The sequence below is a fragment of the Euprymna scolopes genome, chromosome 37 (genome assembly GCF_053919585.1).
Source record: "Euprymna scolopes isolate OS-2025 chromosome 37, ASM5391958v1, whole genome shotgun sequence".
NCBI classification, from domain to species: Eukaryota; Metazoa; Mollusca; class Cephalopoda; order Sepiida; family Sepiolidae; genus Euprymna; species Euprymna scolopes.
Window position 1 is genome coordinate 89576582 of NC_136518.1, and position 27792 is coordinate 89604373.

Consider the following 27792-nt stretch of genomic DNA (forward strand, 5'->3'; position numbering starts at 1 on the left):
GCCCGTAAGGATCATTAGGGGTTTATGTCATATATATCTTAATACTTTCGTCTGATTGAATATATAATACCTGTTCCGGACAGATATTCTCCCAGTTAATAATAAAAGTAATTAATCGAACAGAATATTTGGCACAACGTTTATATCTCATGATATTAAGTCGGTGCAAAAATGTTTGTTGATTTAAACTTTTTTTTAAAACTAAACGACTGTTTGTTCTTGAACATCTTTATTCTTAATAATAACGACCGTTGCTCTTTATAATTTGATTTAATTACTCAACGAGTTTATGAATGCCTCACTTATAAAAACCGTTTAAGGTTTGATGTGAAATATGTATCTAACTCCTGTTCATTCTCTTGTCGTGATGCTAACCTAACGCCATCTAAATGGTTTTGTAATCGTCGAAATAAATGATAATCCGAAAGAGCCAAACAAGGAGAATATGCAGGATGGGACAAGATTTCTCAACCTAACTCTCTAGAAAGATTTTGATCAGTAGTGCTATATGAGGACGAGCATTATCATGACGGAAGATGATTCCTCATCAGTTGACTTAAGAAGGTCGTTTTCGAGCCAATATGGGTAATAATATTGCAGAAAAATATGAATAATGTTTTCTTAATCTGAAAGACAATTTTTAATTAATCCTAGTGATATGTTTAAGTAATAACAGTATGAACAAAATAGATTATAATGGTTTAAAATACTCATTATACAAATCAGAAAACTTGTGCACTGACTTGATACATCATGATACAATGTTTAATGCTCAGAATCCTTCTAGCAATTTTTATAAAAATCTGTAAGATGATTTTTATCATAATGAATCTCTACAACTTTTTGTTTAACATGTTTTTAGAAAAAATAAATCGTAAGCGAGATTTTCTTAATTAGTATATTATAACTATGCATCAAATCAGAAATAACTGAATGTTCAAATAGGAATATTTACTTGTATTAGACTCCCTTTCTAATACCTGAAAGAAACTAAACTTTGGAATATTTATATATCCATGCTTAAATTTAATTAAAGTCAGAAGTACATGAATTTTCACTGTGGGATTGCACCCTAACCCCTTCCTATAAAACTAAATAAAACTAAATGTAATATTTATACTTGAAATCTATTCATCCATCAATGGGTAAAATTGATTTTTCAAAAAGAACAGTTTTGCACTATTTTCATGTCCTCATATAGAGATGAAATGAAAATGTAATGCTACTAAACCTTATGTTTAAAATCTTTTTTCTAGTTTTAAGTAAATTTCACTATGTAATATTTTAATAATAATAATAATAATAATAATAATAATAATAATAATAATAATAATAATAATAATAATAATAATATTAAAAAGAAGAAGAAGAAGAGTTGACTTTCTTTGAATTGCCAAAGCTCTATACTCCAGATACAGAAGTTCTGCCCGTTTGGACTTCTGACGCGAAGGGCTCGGAGTACTGCACGAAAGATGCAGTCCTCCCTAGATTCAATTCGTATTTGTATTCATCACAAGAACGAGTTATATTAGTGGCAGTTCGTTCCTCGATATTTTCTTTTTATCTAGATTCCATCTTCAGATGATTGTCAATCAAGGCTAAAGAGCGCTTAACTTGGCCGTAGAACTTGGTTAGCCCCGCCGAACGTAAAACTGTCAGAACCGCGTGTGTTCTATACTTGCTCAAAAAGAGTACAAACGTCGCGATGACAAAGTTTGTACAAATCTGCACTGTAGTTTGTGCCAAAAGTTTGGAATCTAAGTGATGGACGAATGGTACCAACGTCACGCAGAAGGGGTAGTGGAAAATGATGACGTTAAGATTATCTGGGATTTCATGATTCAGTGTTACTGAGAGATAACTCACAGGAAACCGGATATTGTAGTTGTGAACAAAAAGACGAATGAATGCCAAACAATTGACGTGGCTTGCACAACGACATCAACTTAGCAGGCAAGAAGAATGAGAAACTACGGAAGTATCAGAGACTGAGGGTGGAGATTGCTTGATTGTGGAATAAGAAAACTTCCATCGTGCCAATAATCATAGGTACGCTTGGTTCAATTCCTGATGATATTAGAAAACAGCTGAATTCCTTGGGAATCAGATACAACATCACCGTACTCCAGAAGTAAGTTCTGTTTAGCTCAACATACATCCTACACCAGGTATTTTCCATCTAATTAACTCTTTGACTATCCTCACTAGTTTTTGTGTAAAAACCCGCTCTTGAGGGGGAAAAAACGATGTAAATATCACAACACTGTGAAGTTAATGGAATAATAATAATAATAATAATAATAATAATAATAATAATAATATTATTAATAATAATAATAATAATAATAATAATAATGCACAATCTTCTCATCACACGCAAAACATAACACAATCATAATATGTTGGAACTAGTCGCGGCTGATATCACACAATTATTGCGAAGGGTCAAGGAGGCTGGAAAGACCGACCAGAGAGAGAGAGAAAGAGAGGGGGGGATAGAGGTAGAGAGTTGTGAAAATCTGGGGAAATTTATTGTTACTCAGACTCTATGATACACCATCAGTTGCCATCGGTAAGCTATCACGGATGAAGAAATGTGTGACAAATATTAGTGAGTACCACACCAAATGTTCGAGAAAAGGTCAATGAGGATCGATAGCGACAAGTGAAAGCATTAACAACACATCCAAGAGGAATGGGACTTTGGGTTGGCTTATTGTCACCACAATTACAGTAAAAACCAATGGTTGCCACCAACGAGAAATTAATGGTAAGCGAATGTTGTCATAACACAGATTAATTTGCAAATGTGAAAAGTACTGAAAATCTAGGAAAGCTTGTTGTCACTCAGATTTCAGGGAACGCCAAAGGTTATTCTCCAAGAGAAATCTTTGCTATTGCCCTCTGTGAAAACTCCTAGTGAGTGAATAATAATAATAATAATAATTCTGATTTCGTTTATCAACGTCTCCCTGTAAAGGGATGGGATTCATTTCCAGAGGATTTCCCTCAATCCCGGCTCCAAACCAGAAGCTTCAAAGATCAAGGTTTTTCCTAAGAATGTTGGTGGTACCTACAATAGCAGAAGTCTGAGGGCCGCCCAAAACATCGGGGATTCGTAGTTTTTCAATTGTTCTTTCAGACGACTTGATACTACTCCTAGCATACCTACTACGATCGGGATTATTTGTGTTTAAGCCCCGTGTATACGCCTTATCTCTATCCTTAATAATAATAATAATAATAATAATAATAATAATAATAATAATAATAATAATAATAAATATTATTATTACTATTATTATTATTATTATTATTATTATTATTATTATTATTATTATTATAAAAAGAAACAATCACATCGGTGCATCTAGCTCATGTAAGACAACATTTTTAAAAAGGATTTTTTTATTAATACACACGCCCTTTTTCATTCGAATACAGGTCGCTCTTACCCATGCAACTCATATTCAGTTTCTATGTATATAAAATACCACCTGTACGCTGCTTTATCAACTCTTTTAAAATGTACATAAAATGAGACTTTTTAAAAAACACATTGCTAGACAGTTTTTTTAAGTAACTATTGATCTGTGAATTTAAGCATAATTAAAGGCGAATATGTGCTTGTGTGCACATGTGCGCGAGTGTATACTACGCCCCATTTCAAATGTGCGTATCATGTGATGTAATTATGTAGTAAACAACAAATTGAATTTCATGATATATGTGTATACATGCATTTATAACGTATTTTTAGAGGGGGTAAACTTTAAATTAAAATAAATCACAGAAAAATATATATGTGGCTTGTTTCAAAGATTAAATTTTGACATTTATTATTTAAGTACGATTTCGGGCGTAATCTAGAGGTCCAATTTCACAAATTCCACGCATTAAATTAAGTTGTATGTCAGCAATAAAGCATCGGATGTTGTCGAGGATGCGTGACGCAGTAGTAAAATTGCTTGGAGAAATTCAGGCCTGCAAAATCCGTGGCTCAGTTGTAAAAGTGACCTTCTGAAGGCTGATGGCTCAATCCTCAGTATGAGCGACTGAAAATGGAATTGCGAATTACTTCGGACATCTATCCAGTCATGACTTACGGAACGAGAGCATCCTATCGCCGTGAATTAAATGAACAGTTCCAATTGAAATTCCGTGCAAATTTCCGAGTTGGATAAAAGGATTACTGACTTCGACAAGATACATCTGAAAATATCGGAAGTTACATCGACAGAAACGCTGTAAATATGACCCTCGATATGAGAACTGTAGTCCGAAGGATATAAATAATACGGGTATCATATAGAAAATACCATTCCAATATTGTTACATTATATATGGCATTCTCCAAAATCAAAAATCGGACACACCTATGCGCCCAGCATCGGCAGCGCCACACACAAAATCTTACGAGCCATATCCAAAATTCTAATTCCACTAATGGGCACTATTAGTACGTTTCATATAAGAATAATCTGTAGATTTACTTAACAAAATAAAAATCATAAATGTGCAGAACAAAACTATATGCAGCTTAGATGAATTATCATTATACACTAATTTCTCCATTAGGAAATGTTTAAATTTACTCGACATACACCAAAAAATCAACATTAACGTTCGCTTTCCTTCCAACACTCTAATTAACATTATTAGACTAATCACTGACATAACTTATTTTCAATTCAGTAATAATTTCTACAGGAAAACTGTCGATCTCACTTTAAATAATCTTCTTAATGGAGTACTAGTCTGCCTATTATTAGAGTTTCTAGTATTGGTCCCTTTCAAGTTTAGATTAACTCCAAACGCAGAATAATTTGGATAAATTAACATTCTAATGTTAGGGTTTGTGTTCCTCGATAGAAGCGCTGGTTGAGTTTGAATAAAATAAAATGCGTATTAGATACGTCTGAAACCGCAGAAACGCATTATTACAAAATAAACTAATATTTATTTTGTTTGAAATTTATATTGGAATTTATAAATATATTTCGAAGCTACACTTCATCTTCAGTATGTCTTTTTGCCATGGTGTTGTTGGAGCATAGAATCAGCAAGTAGAAGTCCGTTTGTTGTTTTTACGGTAGTCTTTTCAAGTGCCGGAACAGTGCGTCAGTCACGCAAAATTCACGTTAGGGTTTGTGTTCCTTGATAGAAGTGCTGGTTGAATTTGAATAAAATAAAATACGTATTAGGTACGTTTGAAGCCGAAACAACGCATTATTACAAAATAAACAGATATTTTCTTGTTTTAAATTTATATTGGAATTTATAAATATATTTCGAAGCTACACTTCAAATGCATCACAAGTTCTTTGAAAGCATTGCAATACACCGCATATTTTATATTAATTACTAAGAAAAAACATACAAATATTTTCCAGACTAAATAAACAAAAGTCATATACGGCAGATAGTTCTCTTATAATCAGACGTATTTGTTTACTTGCCCACGCCAATCTATATGTTTATAAAAGTGAGAATGTGTGTGTCAGGATAATTCTCAAACTATGTACTCACCGGATTTCTAGGCTACACCTGAAATTGTGTATATAGGATTTTCAGACAGGTGGAAAATTGTTTAATCAGTTTTCATTCAGAAAAACGAGCATGTATATAAATATTGTATTATATTATTACTGTATATATACTATACAGTAATAATATAATACAATATTTATATACATGTATGTGTATGTATTTATATATATATATATATATATATATGTGTGTGTGTGTGTGTGTGTGTGTGTGTGTGTGTGTGTGTGTGTGTGTGTGTGTGTGCAACGATGGAAAAGAAAAACAATGAAACGCAAAAAGATATTAAAATCAAACAAGAGACTTACAGGTTTCGTTCGGATAAATTAAGATCCTTAAGAGACAGAAAAGTAAATCTTTCATTTAATATTTTATTTTATCCTGTTGAAGTAATTTTTCTTTCTCTAGTTTACTTTTTTGTGCGTATCTTTTCATCTAGTTATATCGCATTTTTTATGTTATCCATACACTACGAATATCTATTTTGGCAATTAAGCGACCTGCAATTAGTATATTTAGGCAGCATTTTTTCATTCAAGCAAATATTATTAAATGCAACAGAGACACTTTGCTTTATGATTCTTTTTTTTAATTTTGTATACAGTAAACGGCGATGAGTTAAAATATATAGAGTCGATGAAAAGTCGATTACCAATATAGGTCGATTAAAAATTCGAGTATCAAAATCAGCAAGTTCGTAGACACCGTTAATAAGTCCGTCCAATACGAACTACGCAAGACATTTTAGAACGTTACTGCTTTTCTCGAACGCAATATAATTTATAGTGGGTTGACGCTACAAGAATTGTTAATTTTTTAAAATCTTTGTGTAATATATATATATATATGTATATATATATATATATATATATATATATATATATATATATACGAACAAGTAGTTAATAAAACATGCTAAAAATACTTTGAAAAAGAGTTAAAAACATATTTAATTTTAAAAAGGAAGCACAGAATAAGTGGATAGTCCTTAATCTGCGGAGTTTCGAAGAAATACTTTCCTTCTCATCAGATGGTAGGATTTAGCAAAATGCGGGATTGTATTTTACTTTCAAAAGTATTTGATGAAACTACAATTACATCATAGATCTTACTTGATAACAAATAGTGAAAGATAGGGAATAAAGTGAAGAAAAGGGTGATTTCACGTGAATGGATAGTTTGGTGAAGGGTAAAATATCCAATAACGGTAAAATCCAAATATCAACATCCAAAACTCCAAATCTAAAAAAGTTGGTTAAGTTTCCATTTCCACAAGTAAAATCCAAGAGAATCGCGTAAGTAGAAGATGGTCCAAATTAATCCCCAACCGCAGAAATCCGTGGAATAATTCACAAATGGTGGTAAGGAAAAGATGTGCGTAGAATTCATTATTTCATTATATATATAATGACGAGATCGGCAGGATAATAATTTTATTATCCTGCCGATCTCGTCAGGCAAGCTAAACCAAAATAAATTAGAATAAAAAAAAACAAGCAAACCAAAATAAATTAGAATAAAAATATTTTTTTAAAATTACATATGACTATAAAAAAACAAGAGTTTAAGTGCTAGATATAGAGAGGGGAGAGGGGAGTGACAGTAAAGAAAAGGAAAAGGATAGGAAAAGGGATGAGGGGGGGAAATAGATTATATTTATAGTTTGAATTGAAATTAAAGATTAAGAATAGAATGGAAAAAAATTAAAATGAATTTAAAAGAAGAGAGGAGATTGTTTGTTAAGAGGACAAAAAAGGAGGGATGGGAAATATGACAGAGTTAGAAAGACAGACTGAAGGGGATAAATAACGAAGAAAGGTATGTCAAACACGTGTCAATAAAGAGTGCAGTAATTTGCACGTGCTAAGTCATAATTCTGTTAGAGTTTCTGTGGTGTCCAGCAACTGTGATGATAGGGGCAGATAGAGCAAAGATAAGCACAGTTCAAAGGTAGATACATGCATCCAAAAAAATTAATATAGGATCTTTTTTAAAAATGAAAGGGATAATAATTATAGATTTATAATTATGAAAGTAAAATTGTCAAATAATAGGGAAGCTGTAATATATTGAGTAGTTATGGAATTTTAGTTAAGTTTAGGGGGAAGGAAGTGAAGAATCGGATTTTTTATTTATTTATTTGCGGAACAATCAGGGTTTTAATAAACATAGGTTGTGTGATTTTATTTAAGGAAACTTGAGTAAGGTCAAGCTTTACCCTAATTACTCTTCTGGCTTTTTTTTCTTTTTGCTATTCAAGACATTTCACTTTTGTTACTTCTGTTTTCCTCCTCATTTTACTTTATTCGACGGCATTTTTTCCGCTTTTATTTTCTCAGTTTTTCTTTTCTCCATCCTTTTCTCCTCTCCTCTTTCCTCATTCCTTTCCTCGTCATTCTTTTTATTAATATTTCATCATCTATTTTTTTTCATTTCTTTCTACGTCTCATTATCGCTTCTTTCTTTTATTTCCTTTCATGTGATTAAAAAATCTTTTTCGAGTTTTAATTCATCGCTTTTCGATTTCTATTCTTTCGTTCTGGCTTTTCCTTTTGTTTTTCATCCTCTGTTTGTTCTCTTCTTCTGTTTCTTATTCTTTTATTTTCATCTTCTTCTTCCTCCTCGCCAATCTTCTTTTTCTTCCCTTCTTTTATCGCATTACATTCCTACAGCCACACAACCAAACACCCCATGTCAGTGCCTCTGTATTATATACGCACGCATATTGTGCGTATCTGTCACTCAATAAACTGTTTACTGTCCGGGTACGTGCTTCGTGCATATCAGCAGATGATCTAGTTATCTAGTTTGGTTTTACTCCAATCGTATACCGACTTCGATTCTTCATTCGTGCAAGCCTTATAATTCATTCTTATTAAACTGTCGGATCCATTGACAACTCACTTCTAACCTATCTCCGTCTAAAAGCATATATTCTATGCATATTTAAGTTATATATGCATATATATTGCGTAACAAGAACGAGGTTTCATTGGCTTGTGTAAACTTATATAGCATTTATTCCATTTATTTTGCTTTCATTTTCACAATTTTTGTTTTGTTTCTGGCTTTTAGTACAACTTGAATATCAATTGTATCTAATCTAACGTTGTGTAACTTTGGTTGCATTCCTTATTTCACAGTAATACGATAGATTGATCGACATTATGGATTTATAAAGATCTCATGTATTATATCGAATGAAACATTCAGAAACTAGATATATCGTATTTAAAAGGAAGTCCGGTGTATATATCAATCTTTTCCCCTGCTCTCTTCTTTCTCTCCTTAAATACTCTTCTCTTATCTATCCATCTATCTATCTATCTATCTATCTCTCTCTCTCTCTCTCTCTCTCTCTATATATATATATATATATATATATATATATATATATATACAGAGAGAGAGAGAGAGAGAGATTTCTGTGGAAATATGATTTTTTCATATTTCACTTATCTATACACTAATCCTTACTTTATTAATATATATATATATTCTTCAGAATATGAGAGAATATATAATTTTTTCACAATACAATCGTTTCTACAGACAGACAACGTCGACGCTCATAACAACCATGATGGCCAACAAACAGAAAGTGTTAAACTCGAGTTTCGCCCTCATTTTCGGTTCATCCGTTGGACACATCCGAACTTTGGATTTGACACCCAAGCCTCTCGCGTACGAGGCGAGCACTCTACCAACTGAGCAAACACGCCACACAAACAAGAAAGCCTACTAACTGACACAGTTAGTATAGTTTGCTCAGTTTGTAGAGTGCTCGCCTCGCATGCAAGAGATTCGGGTTTACAATTCCGAGTTCGGGTGTGTCTTACTTATAAGCCCAAAATGAGAGCGAAAGTTGAGTCTGAAACTTTCCGTTTATTGGCTGTCATGGTTCTTGTGAGCTACGAAGTTGTCTGGCTGTGGAAACAATTATATATATATATATATATATATATATATATATATATATGTATATGTATATGTATATGTGTGTGTATGTGTGTGTATGTGTGTGTATGTGTGTGTAGATATTAAAAGCCAAGAGAAAATGCAGTTTATATTCATAAGAGTACTTAGTCAAAATATCGCAGACTTAGAATTTGCATCGACCGAGTTGCTACAAAAAATGCACAATTACAAATGGGAAATCAACTATATAATATTAAGAAATGTACAAGAGACATACACTAAAATTTGAAATAGAAAACGAGGATCATCAGCTGTTTTTCGTGTAGGTGTTTCGAAGATTTAAGTATACACACACATATGTATATGCGTGTATACGTAAGATAATTATGGTAATAATAATCTAAGTTAATGGACAACGAAAACAGAACAACCGCAAATTCCTCATATATTCGTCAAAATTTCGTTAATATGACTGATTTTAAGGAAATGTAAAAAGAAATTGTAAAAAACGTGGAGCTGCTATGACGTGAAAAATGTTTCTGCTGTTTCTTCGAATTAAATATACACTTCTTGATTCGGCATTCATTTTAAACATTGGCGCAATTTAACAATATAACGGCTACTATAATTTATAAAGGATGGAATGATAAAATTGTCGCCCTAAAAGACGACATTATTTCATTTCCGTTTTATTAAAACCAGTTTTCCTTTGTTGTCGAAGGTTATATACTAGTTTGGCAGTTGTGTACAAATCCCAAGAGCGATAAGAGCCTTCTATCATGTCTGAAGGTGACACAATGTTCAACAAGCGAGACCGAAGATGCGCCGCTGTACAACTCATGCCCTTCATGCTCGCTGTACAACTCCTGCATCGCTAGATTGCCACGAGTATAAGCAACGTGCTCAGGGTGATGCAAACAAGGTTTTTGGCCACAATTTCAAACTTTAGTGAATGCAACATTCTGTCACCTCACATCTTCGAAGTCGACTTTAAAATCAACACCAAACTGTACCCGGATGTGCTGAAATATTTAGTGATTCCCTGGTTTCAATCAGGTAGCCGCTGGCAGATCCTTGTAGTGGCAACAGAACTCGGTGCCAGTCCACAAATCCAAAGAGACTCAGGCTTGGCTTGAGAAGGAGTGCTACGACTTTGTACCTTTCTCTTATTGACTCTCCTCCTCTTCCTCCGACTTGAACCTACTGGACTACTTCGTTTGTTCATAGATCGAGAACATCACCAACATGACCTCCTACAACACCAAAGCCAGCCTAAATGCCGCCATCTGCCGAGCTCCCGCTGGCGCTTGTGGAAAAGGCATTCTTACAGTTCCGTACCCGTATCGAGACAGTGATTGAGGCAGAAGAAGGCAACATTGAATAGATGTCAGCTTTACTACATAATCAAGTTATTTGAATTGATTTTTCAATAAACGTGTTAAAATAAGGCTGTAGTGTTGTTTTCTTTGGGGCGACACTTTTATCGTTCCACCTTTAAGCACATTAATACTCATACAACAGAACTTTGTTTGTTATAAGATATATATTAAACAGCACATTTCCAAGAAACATAACTTCAAAATTATAATAAAAACATTTATTTCACTTCATAAACGCACCATGTATTTTGAATTCTAACATGTATGTTTCGTTTGAAAAAATATTCTGCTAACGTGTAAGATGTGCCACAAATATTATATTTGTATTTATGTTTTTTTTTTTTCCAATTCAGTCGTCGTTAGAAAGTCTTGAAATAAAGACGAAACGTTGACGAATAAAAAAGCAATTTTCGGTTTTTCCTTTTTTTTATATTTCCTGCCACACGTATGCACACATGCATCCGTGTACTCAGATCCCTTCGAAAGAACTTAGAAAAATGGGATTGAAGAGTCAGCGCTCTAGAGATAGAGCACTCTGGCCTACAAAAACTGCCTGTGAAGCTCCATCGGCATTCCCAGCTAGCGGAGTCCCATGCAATAAACTCAATTAGCAATAAACTGAATTCTCAAAGGGAGAAGGCAAAATATGGAAGAGTTGACCTAGAACTGTAAAAGAGCAGAGATATTCCTTAGTTAACGGGGAACAAGTCATCTCAATGATGGCCTCAGCACTGTTGGCTTTGGTGCTGAGGGACAACCCCCGACTAATAACAATAGTTTTGGGGTTTTTTTACAATGGAGTCACCACTTATCAAGACCCTGACGTCACTCGATGATAGTGTTTAAAGACTGTACGGTTGTCATTGGGACAATCAGTTTTGCATCACCCAAATAATACAAAGCGCGATTTTCAATAAATACATTTCAAAAAGTGACATTCGTTTTATTGATTTGTATAATAACCTAAAATTAACGGTAGAAGAATATTTATCGTTTATTAAATTGACACAGTGAATAAAGAATAAGAAACATTCGTCGTATTTATTTACAGAATATTCAACAAATAATGACAATTATTGTTACCTAAGTAGAAAGAGTCGTGTTTTTTAAACATTTATTATTTCAATGGAACTCATATTTTTAACAGTAAATTATACGAATTGATGGGAGACGTACCATGGAATTTTCGCGGGGTTCCACTAATCATAAATAAATAAAATAAAAAAAAATAAAATAAATAAAAGTATAACAATGATAAAATAAAAATAAGAATTATTAACAAAAACTAAATTATACCCTTCATTTTATGGTTGATGTTGAGACAATCCGCATTACAAAGCGTTTTGGTTTTGTTTTTTTTTTTGCAGGCGCGTTGAGTGGCGGATTTGGATTTTTCAGCTTTTTTTTTCAAAGGGTTTATTGTAAAAGGTTGTCACGTAGTAAATATTTACTAGCCAGAGAAAATGTCAGCTGAAAAATATAAAAATAGCAGGCCACGAAAAATAATAACATTAACATTAATAATAACAATGATAATAACATTTAAATCTAGAATAATAATAAGACTGAAAAATATGAGAAGTGGGATAAAGGAGATATTTATATTATTTAATTGGAATTCATTATTGAGATGAGTATTATTTAATAAATAAATTAATTAATAAGGAGATAGTTGTTGTTATTTTAAGAGTAGGTAATATTGACGTCGATTTTGTGTCTTTTGGTGTTTTTTTCTAGTTATCTAAGGATAAAATTCTATTACAACAGTAATTGAAAAATGTTGCAGTCTAACTTGTTTTTGTTGTTTATTTTATATATATAAGAGTCGCTCCAAAAGTAATACGTTCTATTATTATTCAGTTAGAATGAATCAGAAAATATGAAAAATACATTATTATGATGACTAAACCTATGCATCTGTGACCTAAAATTTTCATCTCTCTGTTGTAGATATTGACGGAGTGATACTCTAAGAAAGCAACCTTTATCATTGAAGTGTGTCAAAAAAAAAATATGCATCATTGAATTCCTGACAAAAGTGAATTGAGAATGGCGGTGACTATGTAGTAATGCAGAAAAGCTCGCTCTTTTTAATAGTACCACTCCAGTCTTCGCAGGTTTTCATGCAAAACTAGGGGGCTTTATTTTTGGAATGATTCTCGTATATATATTGTAGGCGTGGGTGGAGATATATGGATATAGGGAGTGGAGGAGGAAAGAGGATGGTAAAAAGGGGGGTAAGGACAGGAAGGAGGGGAGGAATTTAAATTTTAGGTTTTTCAAGTTTTGGCTGCTTTTGGTTGTGTAGCAAGGTATATGAAATAGATGAGAGAGTGAGAGAGGAATAGAAAGAGAGGGAAAGAGAGAGAAAAAGTTTCTGTACGTGTCATATGTGTTTGAAAAGTAAAAGGTTCCATTTAGAATGTTCGTAGTCGCTATGAGTCGACTCGTTCATTTTAGTTGACAATGAGTTGTTTTTAGGTAGTTAAGGGTTAATACATACACCAACGCACGCGCAAATACGCATACACACAGACACATACATATGTCCATTTCTACACATCAACATACAGACACTTACGCACATACACATATATATAAACAATGTATATGCAGACATATATGTATCTATATGCAGACATACATACACATACACACAACTTATATACACATATACATACTCATATATATATGCATATATATACACATATATATATACATATACGTGGAGATATAGATCTCCAGTAAGATGTAGATGTATATATACATACATACGTGCATACACACAAATGTACCCATATACACGCATTTACAATTATATAACTATACATATTCATAAAGATATAAATATATACACATATATAGACACACACACACACACACACACACACATATATATATATATATATATATATATATATATATATATATATACATAGACATGTGTATATTTATACTAAGTAAATAAAGTAAAGTTAGGATAAATAAATAAATAAAATAAACGGGTGTAGTTAATAATGCGAGGTTAGGTAGACGATTGTAAGATATGTTCAAAATGCATGTTGTTAGTTTTATATTTAGGGGTCTGTATTGATTTGCTTTGCTTACTGGTTAGGGAGTAAGTTAGAGTCTAGAAAAAAATTTAAATAATAATAGTAATTTATAGGGATCTAGATAAAAGTAAAGATGAAGATAGAAATAGAGATGAAATAAATTAATAGATTGAGAGATTAAAAAAATTAAAAAGGGGTATAAAGGTTTAAAGGTTAAAGATTATGAGGGTGGTGATTAAGTTATAATGAGTGAGGGGTTCTTGTAGTTCCGTTAAGTTCATATATATAGGGGGTGGGCTCCTAACGAAACACACCTACTTACTTATCTGTATATACGTACATGTATCTTCATATGTAAATGTATGTGTGTGCGGCATGATTTGGTCTATGTATATATCCTTATGTGTGTTTATGTATATTTTTCTATATGCGCGTGTATGGACATATGTGTTCACGTGTCGTTTGTATATGCATAAATATATATTTGTATATCTATGTCTATGTGCACATATATGTGTTTGCGTGCATCTGGGTGCTAGTGTCTATATGTATGAGTATATCTACGTGTATGCATGGGTGAACGTATGTATACAGAAATAACTATATCTGGATGTATATGCATGTATGTGTTTGTATGTATATAGATGCCTATATCCACAATACACTTGACACTGAAAATAAAGTTAAGCATACCCACTGCGCAAAACACAAGGTTAGGAGCTCACCCCCTATATATATGAACTTAACGGAACTGCAAGACCTCCTGACTCATTATGACTTAACCACCACATGAATAATCTTAAACTTTTGAACCTTTATACCTCTTTTTCAATTTTTTTTAATCTTTCAATCTATTTATTTATTCTATCTCTATTTCTATCTTCATCCTTACTTTTATCTAAATCCCTATAAATTATTATTTTTTCTAGACACTATAACTTACTCCCTAACCAATAAGCAAAAGAAATCAATACAGACCACTAAATATAAAACCAACAACATGTATTTTGAACATATCTTACAATGCGTCTACCTAACCTCGCATTATTAACTACAACAATTTATTTATTTTTTATTTATTTATTTATCCTAACTTTACTTTATTTACTTAGTATAAATATACACATGTCTATGTATATATATATATGTCTATACATGTGTGTATATTTATACTTTTATGAATATGTATATTTATATAATTGTATATGCGTACATGTGTGTTTATGTATGTATGTATATGTACATCTACATCTTACTTGAGATCTATATCTCCACGTATATGTATATATGTAGGTGTGTGTATATATGTGGGTATATATATGCATATATATATATATATGAGTATGTATATATGTATATGAGTTGTGTGTATGTGTATGTATGTCTGCATATAGATACATGTATGTCTGCATATACATTGTTTATATATGTGTGTATGTGCGTACGCATCTGTATGTGGATGTGTAGAAATGTGCATATATATGTGCCTTTGTGTATGCGTATTTGCGTGTGCGTTGGTGTATGTATTAACCCTTTACTCCTAAAAACAACTCATTGTCAACTAAAATGAACGACTCGACTTATAGCGACTACGAACATTCTAAATGGAACCTTTTACTTGTCAAACACATATGACACGTAAAGAAACCCTTTCTCTCTCTCTCTCTCTCTCTCTCTCTCTCTCTCTCTCTCTTTCTATTCCTCTCTCTCTCTCTCTCGTCTATTTCATATACCTGGCTACACAACAAAAAGCAGCCAAAACTTTAAAAACCTAAAATTGAAATTCCTCCCCCATCCTCTCTTTACCCCCCTTTCTTACCATCCTGTCTCCCCCTTCACCTCCCTATATCCATATATTTCCACCCACACATTCCCGAATCTGCTACACCCACACACTACAATCTAATGTATTTTAACCTTCAAAACTTAAATATTGTCGAGACCCGTCTCCCTTCCCCTTATTATCTCTTTACCCCCCTCTGTTTTTCTCGTATTTCTTCTAAAACACTTCTTCCAAATATTAACAACCATTTCTGTAAGGTCTGACGAGACTGTTGGATCGTAAACATGGTCCGACATCCGAAATATATGTAACCAAACAGATTAAACGCTAATAAAGAAATAAGACACACACACACACACACACACATATATATATATATATATATATATATATATATATATATATAGAGAGAGAGAGAGAGAGAGAGAGAGAGTTATAATGGAATAATTCCAGGAGGAAATCCGGGTATGAGAGCTCAATGTGGTAAACAGAGCAATAACATAAAAATATAACACGGAAATTACATAATTGTCGATGACATAATTTATTTCAACCTTATGGTATTTTCAAGCATCTAAACTAGACAATTACATTTTTGATACTTTTTTTGTATCAAAAATGATATTGTCTAGTTTAGATGCTTGAAAATACCATAAGGTTGAAATAAATTATTGCATCGACAATTATGTAATTTCCGTGTTATATTTATATATATATATATATATATATATATATATATATATATATATATACATACATACATATATATATATATTGTTTGTAACAAAACTATTTTCAATAATTGTGCTGAAAAGCAAAATAGTGTCCATTCGCAGCTAAACATTTTGCTAACTGCATTTCATTTCCTCTGATGATATGAGTCATTCTTTAAAAATCCATGGATTAAGGAAATTAAAATAACCCCTTCTATATATTCCTTTGTCAAACAATAAATTCTTAAATCGAATATATGTCTCTATATGTTGTTTTTTCAGAATTAAATTTTTTTTTATTCTGCGATGTTTTAAAGAATTCGTACCTGTCTTGAGAGGGAAGGTATGAACAAAATATTACGTATAGTTAAACAATGATTTTTATATTTAGCGCGTAAAGTTAAACTGCAAAATATGCGGCGGATTATATTTGCATAAACGTTAATGAAAGAAATGTTATGAAAATGCAGACGTACATATGTGAAAGTATATTTAGGCGGAGTTCATGTACATACAAAAAGTGAAAGCTAAATAAGAGTCCGCTCAAAATGTAAATCGGGTGGGTAAAATCAGTGTGGCTGAAAATACAAACCCAATCTGTAATACGGTTTTCTGCGTAATAGGTAGAAGGATTTTTTTGGTAAATGTTTTTCAGTCAAACAATATACATTTTTCCATCCTAAATTCAATGCTAATGTCGTAATTTAATATTCTGGGGATGTTTCTCAGCTTTTCCAATTCCGTTTTTTTTTTACAAATAGCTTCAGGTCATCCATATATATGAGATAGTTAATTTTTTGTTCTATCTCTGTAAACTTTTATCCACAATTACATTTCCTAAGTGTATAGTTTAGTGATATCATAGTTATAACAAACAGTAATAATGATAGCGAGGCCTCTTGGAACATGCCTACATTCTTATGTTAATCACGTGTTGTCCTCCATCAGTCAATTTCAGTCTCTGTTTCCATTACTTTCTTAATGAACTTAATAATCTTGTCGGGTATCTTGTACATTTTAGGCATTCAGTTAGCCATACTTGTGCGATTCTGTCATAGGCTTTATTGTAATCGATCCATGTCATGGCTATATGCTTTTTATTGCATTTTACCTATTTCAAGATAGTTTGATCTCTGTATCATAAGTCGTATGTCGTTTGCTTGGCCCACTCCATCTTTTCAATTTTTTTTTTTTTTTTTTTGTAGTTTGTATTAACGCGGTTCTTCCTATGGTCTACAATTTTGATACATCTGTTTTGCGAATACGCCTTTTCAGGTTTTAAACTAATACACTGCATGATTAATATTATTATTATTATTATTATTATTATTATTATTATTATTATTATTATTATTATTATTATTCCCACAGGTAATCAGAACCTTGCCACATGGTTGGAAGACATCAAATTGAAGATCTAAGAATCAGCTGAGCCATGGAATTACCATATCTTCTGTTCTGCATTCTAATAATAGCCACATATTGCAGCTGCAAGGTGGTTGTGCACAAGGCAGACATCTCCGTAAAAATCGGGCGATCCGTCTACCTACGTCCAGAGGATCTTTACATAGAAACAACGGAGAATGAAAAATGTCGTGTGGAAGTAATTACCAAAGATCCTATCACTCAACGTGTAGGGCATCTCGAGCCACAGGTAAGTGTATTAATATGTCTGTATACGTGTTTGTACATGGAATGGTATAACAGATATATGTAGTAGCTGTAGGGTAGTATACATACATATATACATATATACATATATATATATATATATATATATATATATATGAGCCTGGCTAGTACTGAAATGGGTAATGGTTGACTATTTGTGAATTTCAGGTGTTGTATGTGTTCTCCACTTATCTGGACATTGTTTCCAGTCGTCCTGGACTTCTTGTCACTGGACTCAAGCAGTGATGATTCAAGACAGGTGTGGTTAGGGAATTACGCAACCTTGCCTCCCAATTACCTACGCAGCTACCCTTACAGGAGATATATATTGTCTTTCGGGACTAAACGGAGGCTTCTATCTCCACATATATATATATATATATATATATATATATATATATATATATATGTGTGTGTGTGTGTTTATGTATGTGTGCATGTGCGATTGCGTGTGTTTATTATATTTATATTTCTTCAATACAAACAACTAAATAGCCGACCAGTGTTGTTTTGTTCTGCATAGATAATAATTTTAATTGTCATGGACTAAAATATCGTAATGGCTGTGCTGCTTTTCTACGCGCTTTACATGTTGTTTTTAGAGACGATGAACTTTACATCGACAAGTGAAATGCCTGTTAAGTGTTTAGGCTAAAGCAGCATTAAGGATACAACAGAAAATCAGTAGACTATTAATGACTTTGATAAGTGGTTGAACAAGATAGATAAATCAGAACTGCCATACCATTTTACATCATGTTTCGTACAAAATACGTATATTATGATTAGGGTTCCTGTATGATTTTTCAATTACCACCTCGAAAAAAATTGAAGAGTAATCTGCTGAGAAAATGACTCGGAGTACCTTAAGCAGTGCGGCCTTTTATGGTCAAAGGAAAGCCATGCAGCTTCACTGAATGATTCAATAAACTAGAAAATAGAAAGACTACAGTGTGCTTAATCCAAGGATTCCAAAGTGGCGGCAGCTGGAATTTAGATAATAAATGGCGAAAAATGGAATAATGATGAGGAGTTACAAGTGGCGGAAGTGACATAAAGCTATATTAATAAGTAGCAAAAGGCAAAACGGGGTTGGGTTACGTCTATCCTCCAAATATCAACAATGGCAAAGAGAAACAAAGATGTCCATCTCATTCAGAATAAAGTACATGTAGTCGCAGAAGATCGTTATTGGAAAATCGTCAGCACGTAGCCTGGGCGAAATGAGAATCACCTAATCAGAGGAATGACGATCACATTTTAACAAGGTTAATTTTCTCATCCAGTCAGTGTACGACGTCCTGCCAAGCTAAACAAACCTGCACATATGGAGTAAGAGTGATAAGCATAATTGTAAACGATGTTCGAATAAAGAATATTTATAGCATATCTTAAGTGTCTGTACCAAAGCTTCGGGTGGTGATCGATCTCCTTGGCGACACGATGCTTTATTTTTGAAAGATATTTTTTGAGATTTTGCCAAAAAATAAATTCTCCATTTCACTATAATTTTTGTGGCTGAATATTGTGAGTAAACACGTTGTTGTTTTTTTTTTACGTGCCGAGATTGCTTGAATGTAGAATTGGTAAGCACCTAATGGTCGTGTCTGGTTGTCCGGCTTCACGCGTTTCTCGAATAAGGTACCTAAATTACACGAATATAGAATCAGCAGGTACCAATTGTTGTGCTTCGTCGTCTCTTTCTGGTACTTTAATTTGTCGTACATAAATATTAACACCGATTTTAGATGCATGATGTAAGTGCGTATATATTATTATGCTAAAGCCGAGTTAATTAACATTTGATCCCTAATGCCTTTTTATTATATATTCTTATTACACAAAATGCACGCTAAAATATTCGTCGGTTTCAGGATTGCGTTATGTTTTAATATTTCGCTTCAATTGTTCTCTTTAGATCGTATTTGTAATTAACTCATCAAGTAACTTATTTTTTACTATCATTTCACACGCTCTTAGTGTATGCTCTTTGACAGTCCCGAAATAATTCTGATATCGCCTTTTTTCCGTTTCGCATATCTATCTTTATTTATCTTCAGGCAGCGCAACTCATAGCTTCTCTGTATCTCACTCCCTATCGCAAATTGTTACTTTTCCAACCCGCTTCCCTGATCAGGAAGAACAACACGCATCACTATTAGATCTGTTTTTGACCACAGTTCCTGATGATTGTGTAACGAAAGCCGACAGCCCACTTGGGAACGCTGATTATGCGGTGATAATGGTTGAAATCGCCCTAAACTATAGACGCAAAACTGAAGAGCCAGTGCTCAAAACAACGAGATATTATAAAAAGGCTGACTGGGAAGCTATCAGAGATCTTATAAGAGACGCCCCATGGGGAAATATTTTTTCTCTTCCTGCTGAACAGTGTGCAACCGAGACCACTGAATGGTTCAAAACTGCAATCGAAGCGCATGTTCCCATGCGGAAATTCTATAACAAGCCCCACTCTCCCCAATGGTTTACTTCGACTTGCGCAACTGCCATTGCTCAAAGGCAGCATGCATTCCGCAGGTTTAATCGACATAAGTCCAGTTCAAACAGACAAAAGTACATAGAAGCTAGAAGTAACGTTAAAAAAGAAATAGCGACAGCTAAGAGGGAATTTACGGAAACCACTAAAAAACGCATCGAAGCACAAAAACTAGGAACTCGTGACTTCTGGAAAATCTACAACGATGTAGTAAATAATGGGCAATCAACAATTCCCCCACTAACCAACAATCACGAGGTTCTTTGCTCAGCAACCGAGAAGGCTAATATGCTTGCCAGTCGGTTTGCCTCAAACTCCACACTGGACCCTCTAAACCACCCCCTACCTCAATTTCCAAAGCGGGCAGACGCCACGCTAGACGATCTGAAAATCACCCCTGCTCAGGTGCATGCTATCATAAAAAACCTTGACACTTCCAAAGCATGTGGACCCGACCTCATCCCAGCTGTGCTATTAAAAAAGTGCTCAGCCGAAGTAGCTCCAGTTCTCTCCAAACTCTACAACAAATGCCTTAATGAATCTTGCTTTCCGAGCTGTTGGAAAACTGCTTCTGTAGTACCAGTATTCAAGAATTCTGGCGAAAGAACTGACCCATTAAATTATCGCCCTATTAGCCTCCTCCCACTTTTTGCCAAAATATTTGAGACCTTAATTAACCATGCTCTAGTCCAGCACCTTACAGATGCTAAACTTCTGACCGACCAACAATATGGATTTAGACAAGCCCGTTCCACGGCAGACATCCTCACTGTAATCTCTGAACGCATATAATATTCACTGGACAAAGCGGGAGAGGGCAGAGCGGTAGCTCTAGATATATCTAAGGCTTTTGACAGGGTATGGCATGAGGGTCTCCTCAGGAAGATTAGATCTTGCGGTATCACTGGTAGAATACTTAACATAATTAAATCCTTCTTAGATAAGAGAAAAATCCAGGTTGTCCTCGACGGTCGTACATCTAAACAATATGATATAAATGCGGGAGTGCCCCAAAGATCTATCCGTGGACCTCTGCTGTTCCTGATATTCATAAATGACCTCCCCGACAAGATTGCCTCTGAGATGGGTATATATGCTGATGACACCACACTCTATAGCAGGCACGACAGGAAAACAAACGAACATATATCTAAAGTAATGGCAGAAACACTAGAGGATGACATCCAATCGGTAGTGGAATGGGGACAAAAATCGATGGTAACGTTCAATGCCACCAAGACAAAACTGGTTTCATTCAATAATTACAAGAAACCTTCTCTACCACCTATAGCAATGGCCAACGACTCTTTATCTGAGAGTACGTCTCTCAAGCTCCTTGGCCTAACGTTCACAGGAAACATGAGTTGGAACAATTACATCGAGGGCATTGCCAGGGCCGCTGCGAGGAAGGTGGGCTCTCTCTACCGTGCTAGAAAACTTTTAACACCCGAAAGTATCCTGTACCTCTATAAGGCCACTATTCGCCCATGTATGGAGTATTGCTGTCATATTTGGGCCGGTGCATCGGCTACTAGTCTCTCGCTCCTTGACAGGGTTCAAAAGAGAGTCGCAAATCTGATAGGCCCTAAACTGGCATAAAAACTTCAGCCTCTGTCCCATCGTCGAAACGTTGCCTGTTCTACAAGTATTATAATGGTGAATGCTCTGAAGAACTGCAAGCACTTGTGCCCCCACGACGTGAACACCCTCGACAGATCCGACAAGCTGCAAAATCCCACCCCCACACTGTAGAGATCCCTAGATGTAAAAGATCTTTCTACTCCAGTAGTTTCTTCCCCAGAACTGCTAGACTTTGGAATTCCATTCCAGGTCACTGCTTCCCCAACTGTACTGACATGCATAAGTTCAAGTGCAACGTGAACCAACATCTCGCTGCCCTAATCCTTACATAGTACCCCAGTAGATGTTTCCCCTGATAGTAGCCCCCTACACCAAAGTGGCAATGTGCCTTGTTTGGGGTGAAAATGTAATTTAAAAAAAATAAATAAAAAAAATCTTTCTTTTTCTACTTTTTCTCTCTATGGTTATTAACAGTTCAAGGTAATAAACAAGGTAAAATAAACAGATTTGATTAGACTATTATAAATAAACGGGATACTACAAAAGTTAGTAATGCTATTTAACCCCTAGTTTGAGAGAGAGAAAAGAAAGAAACATGTCTAACAGAAATAAGCCAAATTTGTATTTTGTCTTATAATTCTTGTTAATCTTTAGCTGGTTTGTAAACTCGTTTTTCTGACTGAAACAATTTAATCCGAACTCAGTGAGTGATCTTACATGTCAAAAATCTTGAGATTTTATAATACAGAAGGTTAGAATTGCTAAAATAAAACAAAGTAATCTATTACTTTGTAACAGATAGTTATATAATCTATTTTACTTTAAACTTTCTTTGGTATTTACTACACATTTTTTCTCGTTGTTTTGTGCCAGTATTTTGTGTTTCTCTGAATAACAGACGAAAAAATGGAAATTAAGTGCCTCTTAGTAGAAACAACGTACTTGTCACTGGAACTTCTTAGCGTAGTATACGTAACGTATTATATTTTTGGAGTGACGCTATGTTTAATTTAAAAACGTGTTTGTCATTAAATCTTTATAAATAAATGTAGACAGTTTTCAATACAAAAGCTGGGAACAATAGGTTCACCACTGGAACTTCGCTATGTAGCATAATCTTCTTCAATAACATTTAATATCTGGCTATGATGATTTGTTTTAAATATCAGATCATAAGTCCTGTAACAAATTACCTCGGGGTAAGATTTTTCTTTAGTTTCAAATGTATATAATGTCTTTACTTTAAAACATAATTCACTGAAGTTAACAGTGTGAGTAGCGACATTTCTTTTAATATAGGGTGACCCCAAGAATATGGCACTCGATCAATCGCTTATAACATTCACAAACCCTTCTCCAATATAATGTTCAATAATTTTTATCAATTCGAGTGCTAAAACGCATTCTGACAACTTCTATAAAGTTCGTCTTTCATAGATGGCAAATCACGCCAGTCACGCATAGTTTATATGTATATTTTTTCTCATCTCCAAGGTAAAAACACCGGGTAATAGGTTATGTCAAGACTTTTTACACCACTCGATTGAGGTGCTTGCTCAGTACGTCCGTTATATTCTCTGTTAAAATACGAGGCTCATTCTCACCAAAACTAAGAAGCAACATTGTATTTCAAATATTTCGACGCAAAATCGCCCTGAAATAAAACACGCAATTTTCATCAAACGACCCACGATTTTAAATGTCGGAAATGAAGTGAAATATAAGTTATTTTTGTAATGAGTTTCCCATTGTGCTATATTTACTACCTGAAGTACGTAATAGTGGTCAAACGTATACTAGGGTTGTTTTTTATGACGCCTTGTCCCTCCTTTTTTATTAACGAGCACATCGTAGAACATTCATATCTATTCCGCAGAGGATCATTTTAGTTTTAGATTACATGTTGGACGATACATTTACAGCTGTGGACAAGTTCTGTGACATTTTTACAAACATATAATATTCGTGCAAAATAAATTATCTTTTGCGAGCAAATGTGGGTGTTATATATTGCTAGCAGAGCTACCTGGCGTTGTCTGGGCATGCTTAAATATAGAATAATTTAAAAAATGTATTTAATCTAATTCTTTCAAAACGTTTCTTTTTTTTTCTATTTAACTATTCTTCCTGTTTTGTCTCTCCCCCTTTCTCTTTCTTTGCCTCATATATATATATATATATATATATATATATATATATATATATATATCACAAATACATATATATACATAAACTCTACCCCTATATTTCTCTCTACTTCTATCTACATCTCACACACGATCGCGTTGGCAATCTGTTCAATATGATAAAAAGAAAGATAAAACATTTTTAAAAAAACTGTTTTAGATTGTTTTAGATGAGGATTGATTCGAAATATTTGAATTATTCGGATTACTATTCTTATCTTTAGTGTTATTCTCACACCGTTTCGTTTTTGTAAATGCCGGCCGCCTTCAGATGTCGAACCGAGGAATCTGCATAGAACTTCAAACGTAATCCTTCCTTAAATCCACGAAAGTTTTATCTATGCAAGAACCTGTAGCGCAACGAAATTATTTGGTAAAATTCAGTTGTAAGTTACACTTTTCTCTGAATTGAAGGCTCAATCCTCACTATGGGAGATACTTAAAATACAATTGTGAATTACTTAGGGTATTCACCAGATCATGGCTGACGTAACACGATTATGTTAAACTGTGAATTATAAAGGGTTTCGCTCGATATTCCGTGCAAGTTCAACAGAAAAATTTCCGAGTTCGATAAGATACACCTAAAGAAGGTCGGATGTTACATCATCCGAAACGTTATTAAAACAACACTTGAGATCGGAACAGTAGTCCGAAGAATTTAAATGACACAAAAATTATCTTCATCTTTATTTATATTTATCGATCACGTTTTTTTCTGGTTAACCGGAAGTGGATTCAGAACCAAACGATAACTCCAAGGAGCACGTATTTGACCTTTTTTCAGTAATGCTTTTGAAACAAATATTAATAAAAATAGAAGATTATTCCTTTTTCAGCTCAATGTGTTGATTTTGTTTGTTTGTTTTTGTTTGTTTGTTTGTTTGTTTGTTTGTTTGTCGCGTCAATAGTATGACTATGGTAGTAAAAGCAAAATCTCGGTTTTTACGAGTGGGCGCATTTAATTTCTAAATTTAGGTATAATTTTTTATTTCATTTAACAAATTTCGTATCATTTTTCCTTTAGGTACTGTATCCAATATTTTAATAAACTTATTGTGAGCTTGTTATCTACCGGAGCGTTCCAAAAATAATGCCTCCTATTTTTAATCCGCCCTAATGATCAAACGGTTATGGATTGTATTATTATACATTCATGAACTAAAAGTTTCACCTCTCTTTTGCAAATATTGACGGTGTGAGACACCAAGAAAGCAACCCTTGACATGGACATGCGTATGAATCAGAGATTCGGTATTGAATTCTCTAGCAAATGTCATTGAGAATGATAGTGACTGTGTAGAAAAATTAATTCTGCAATACAAAAGGTAGCTCATTTTAATAGTACCACTCTTCTTCGTGGCTCTTGAACATTTTGAGTTAAAAAAATATATGTAAGGGGCTTTACTTTTGGAGTTACCCTTTTATATCTTTTCACTGTTTTATTTTTTCCTATTTAGCCACTTGTGCTATTTTACTGGTGCATTTTTTTACCCGTGCCATTTTACCGTACTATTTTCCGGTTTAAATTCATCGGTGCGTTTTTTGTCAAAATGATTACCGAAATTATTTTTTACCAGAGCCAAATAATAAATAAAACTGAATCCAATGATATAATGTTTGTAGGTGCATCTTACGTAGTTTCTGATTTTAGCCTGACAAATACAGACAGAATTACGATTTTTTTTATATTATAGACGATGATAACAGTGTGAGTTCTAATCATTTTTCGTTTTTTTTGGGGGGGGGCAGAGAATTGTATTTAAATGTTACAATTAGTATTCATAAAATTATTATATCCGAGATCCCTAGCACTCTTTGCATAAAAATTGTTGCAATTTAAAACAGTAGGATTGAAACCTTTATAATTATCAATTTTAAGAGTGGGGGTAATATGTCATTGTTGACTCAATATAAACAGCCTTCATGTAAGTGTAATTCGCTCAATACTTTACTCAGAAGTTTTTACGCAAGTCATTATCAGTTATTGTTCACTAGCAATAAACAGTTGTATTCCTTGGAGTCTGAAGCTTTGAGGTCCTCAACATTTTGGGTCATTTGCCAAACATACACATCTCAGTGAGTGTACACGAAAATTACAAAACTAGATTGTGTCAAAATCATTCGAGACTTTAGGTGGCTAAAAGATTAGCTAAAAGATTAGCCTTGCATGCTGGTAGCTGAATTTGAAAAATAAAACAACATATGCGTTAAAGAAAGAGAAGAGAACTAAAGAAAGTGCGTTAGAAAGCGAAGAGAATTAAATTGTATTATTTTAAACAGTCGAAGCCAGGATTACGTCCGCGACGGATGCATAGCAGTTTTGGTCTGGTCGCAAGTGACAACGGACGTGGGTTGACAGTCACCGAATTTAAATATGCTATTCCAGTGTGAAATGCAAAATAATTCTATATTTTTATTTTGAAAAAGGTGCGGATGTAGCCGACGTCAAGTTAACCCTAATCACACTAGTGGCTCCTCCTTTACGTGTCTATCTTCTATGTGCCTATGGTTTGATCGTGTCTAACACCCGGGGAACTGGTTGCTGTGCCAGGACATAGCAACAGTTTTAACAAACGTTCCCACGATAAACCAATTAATTCTCTCTGGCAAACGATTGTAGCATATTATTATTATTTAAGCTCAATCGTATTGACTAGGAGTGAACATGATTAAAGGTTACTCACAAAGAACAACCGATGGTGTTCCCTTGAGTCTGGGTGACAAATCTCTCAAAGTTTTCAGTACTCTCTAATTCTTTTGATAACCTTTGCAAATGACTTTGCAATATTGAAACATTATTGATTTCCATTGATTTCTATGCTGACAACAACCATCGGTCTTCACGTTTTTCCTCCCCAATGTGTCATTATTTTCGAAGTCATCCGGCGGTATAATTAGTACTTTCTATTCTCAGTCCTTCCATCATCCTTGGCCTTTCACGCCTATTTTGCATGGTTTAAGTCAAAGCAGACATTCCTCAGTTTTTATTGTTATTTTTATATTGTCATTGTTGTCATATGATTCAAGGGTCCATAGAAATTATCATTCTCGTTCAAATTGATTTCAGAACATCTAAATACTTATACAGTCTTCTCATATTTCTCGTCTGTTTTCTTTAGCATTTTCGTTTCTAAGTATGAAATAGAATTTGTGTTTACCTGTTAGTCTTAAGTTTTTAAAAGCATTGTTGTCAGGCAGTCACACCAAAGTATAAAAACCGCATTTTCATCGATCTCTTAAGCTTAAGTTTTAAGTATGTTTTTCGTGTGCCTGTAACACTTGTCTCAAAAAGAATTTTCTGTCTATAAATCAAGCCTAAGTTTTAATTCTGTTTCCGTAGGTAGGTCATGCTTAAGTTAAATATAGCATTTTCATAGGTCTGCCTTGATGAATTTTGACATTGCTCTTGCCTTGGTCTGTTAAGATTGTCTGTAATAACATTTTCCTTGGTCTATGACGAT

The 27792-nt window shown here is 33.8% G+C and overlaps 1 protein-coding gene across 2 annotated transcripts in view; it reads left to right on the plus strand.

Moving 5' to 3' along the window:
• The window catches only part of LOC145261282 (FRAS1-related extracellular matrix protein 1-like), a 277369-nt gene that overhangs the window by 80713 nt on the left and 168864 nt on the right, over positions 1-27792 (plus strand). For both annotated transcript variants that reach the window (XM_080119769.1, XM_080119768.1), the window contains exon 2: positions 17765-18047. In XM_080119769.1, coding sequence (XP_079975895.1) covers positions 17829-18047 — 219 coding nt within the window. In that variant the 5' untranslated portion in view covers positions 17765-17828. The remainder of the gene's footprint in view (positions 1-17764; positions 18048-27792) is intronic.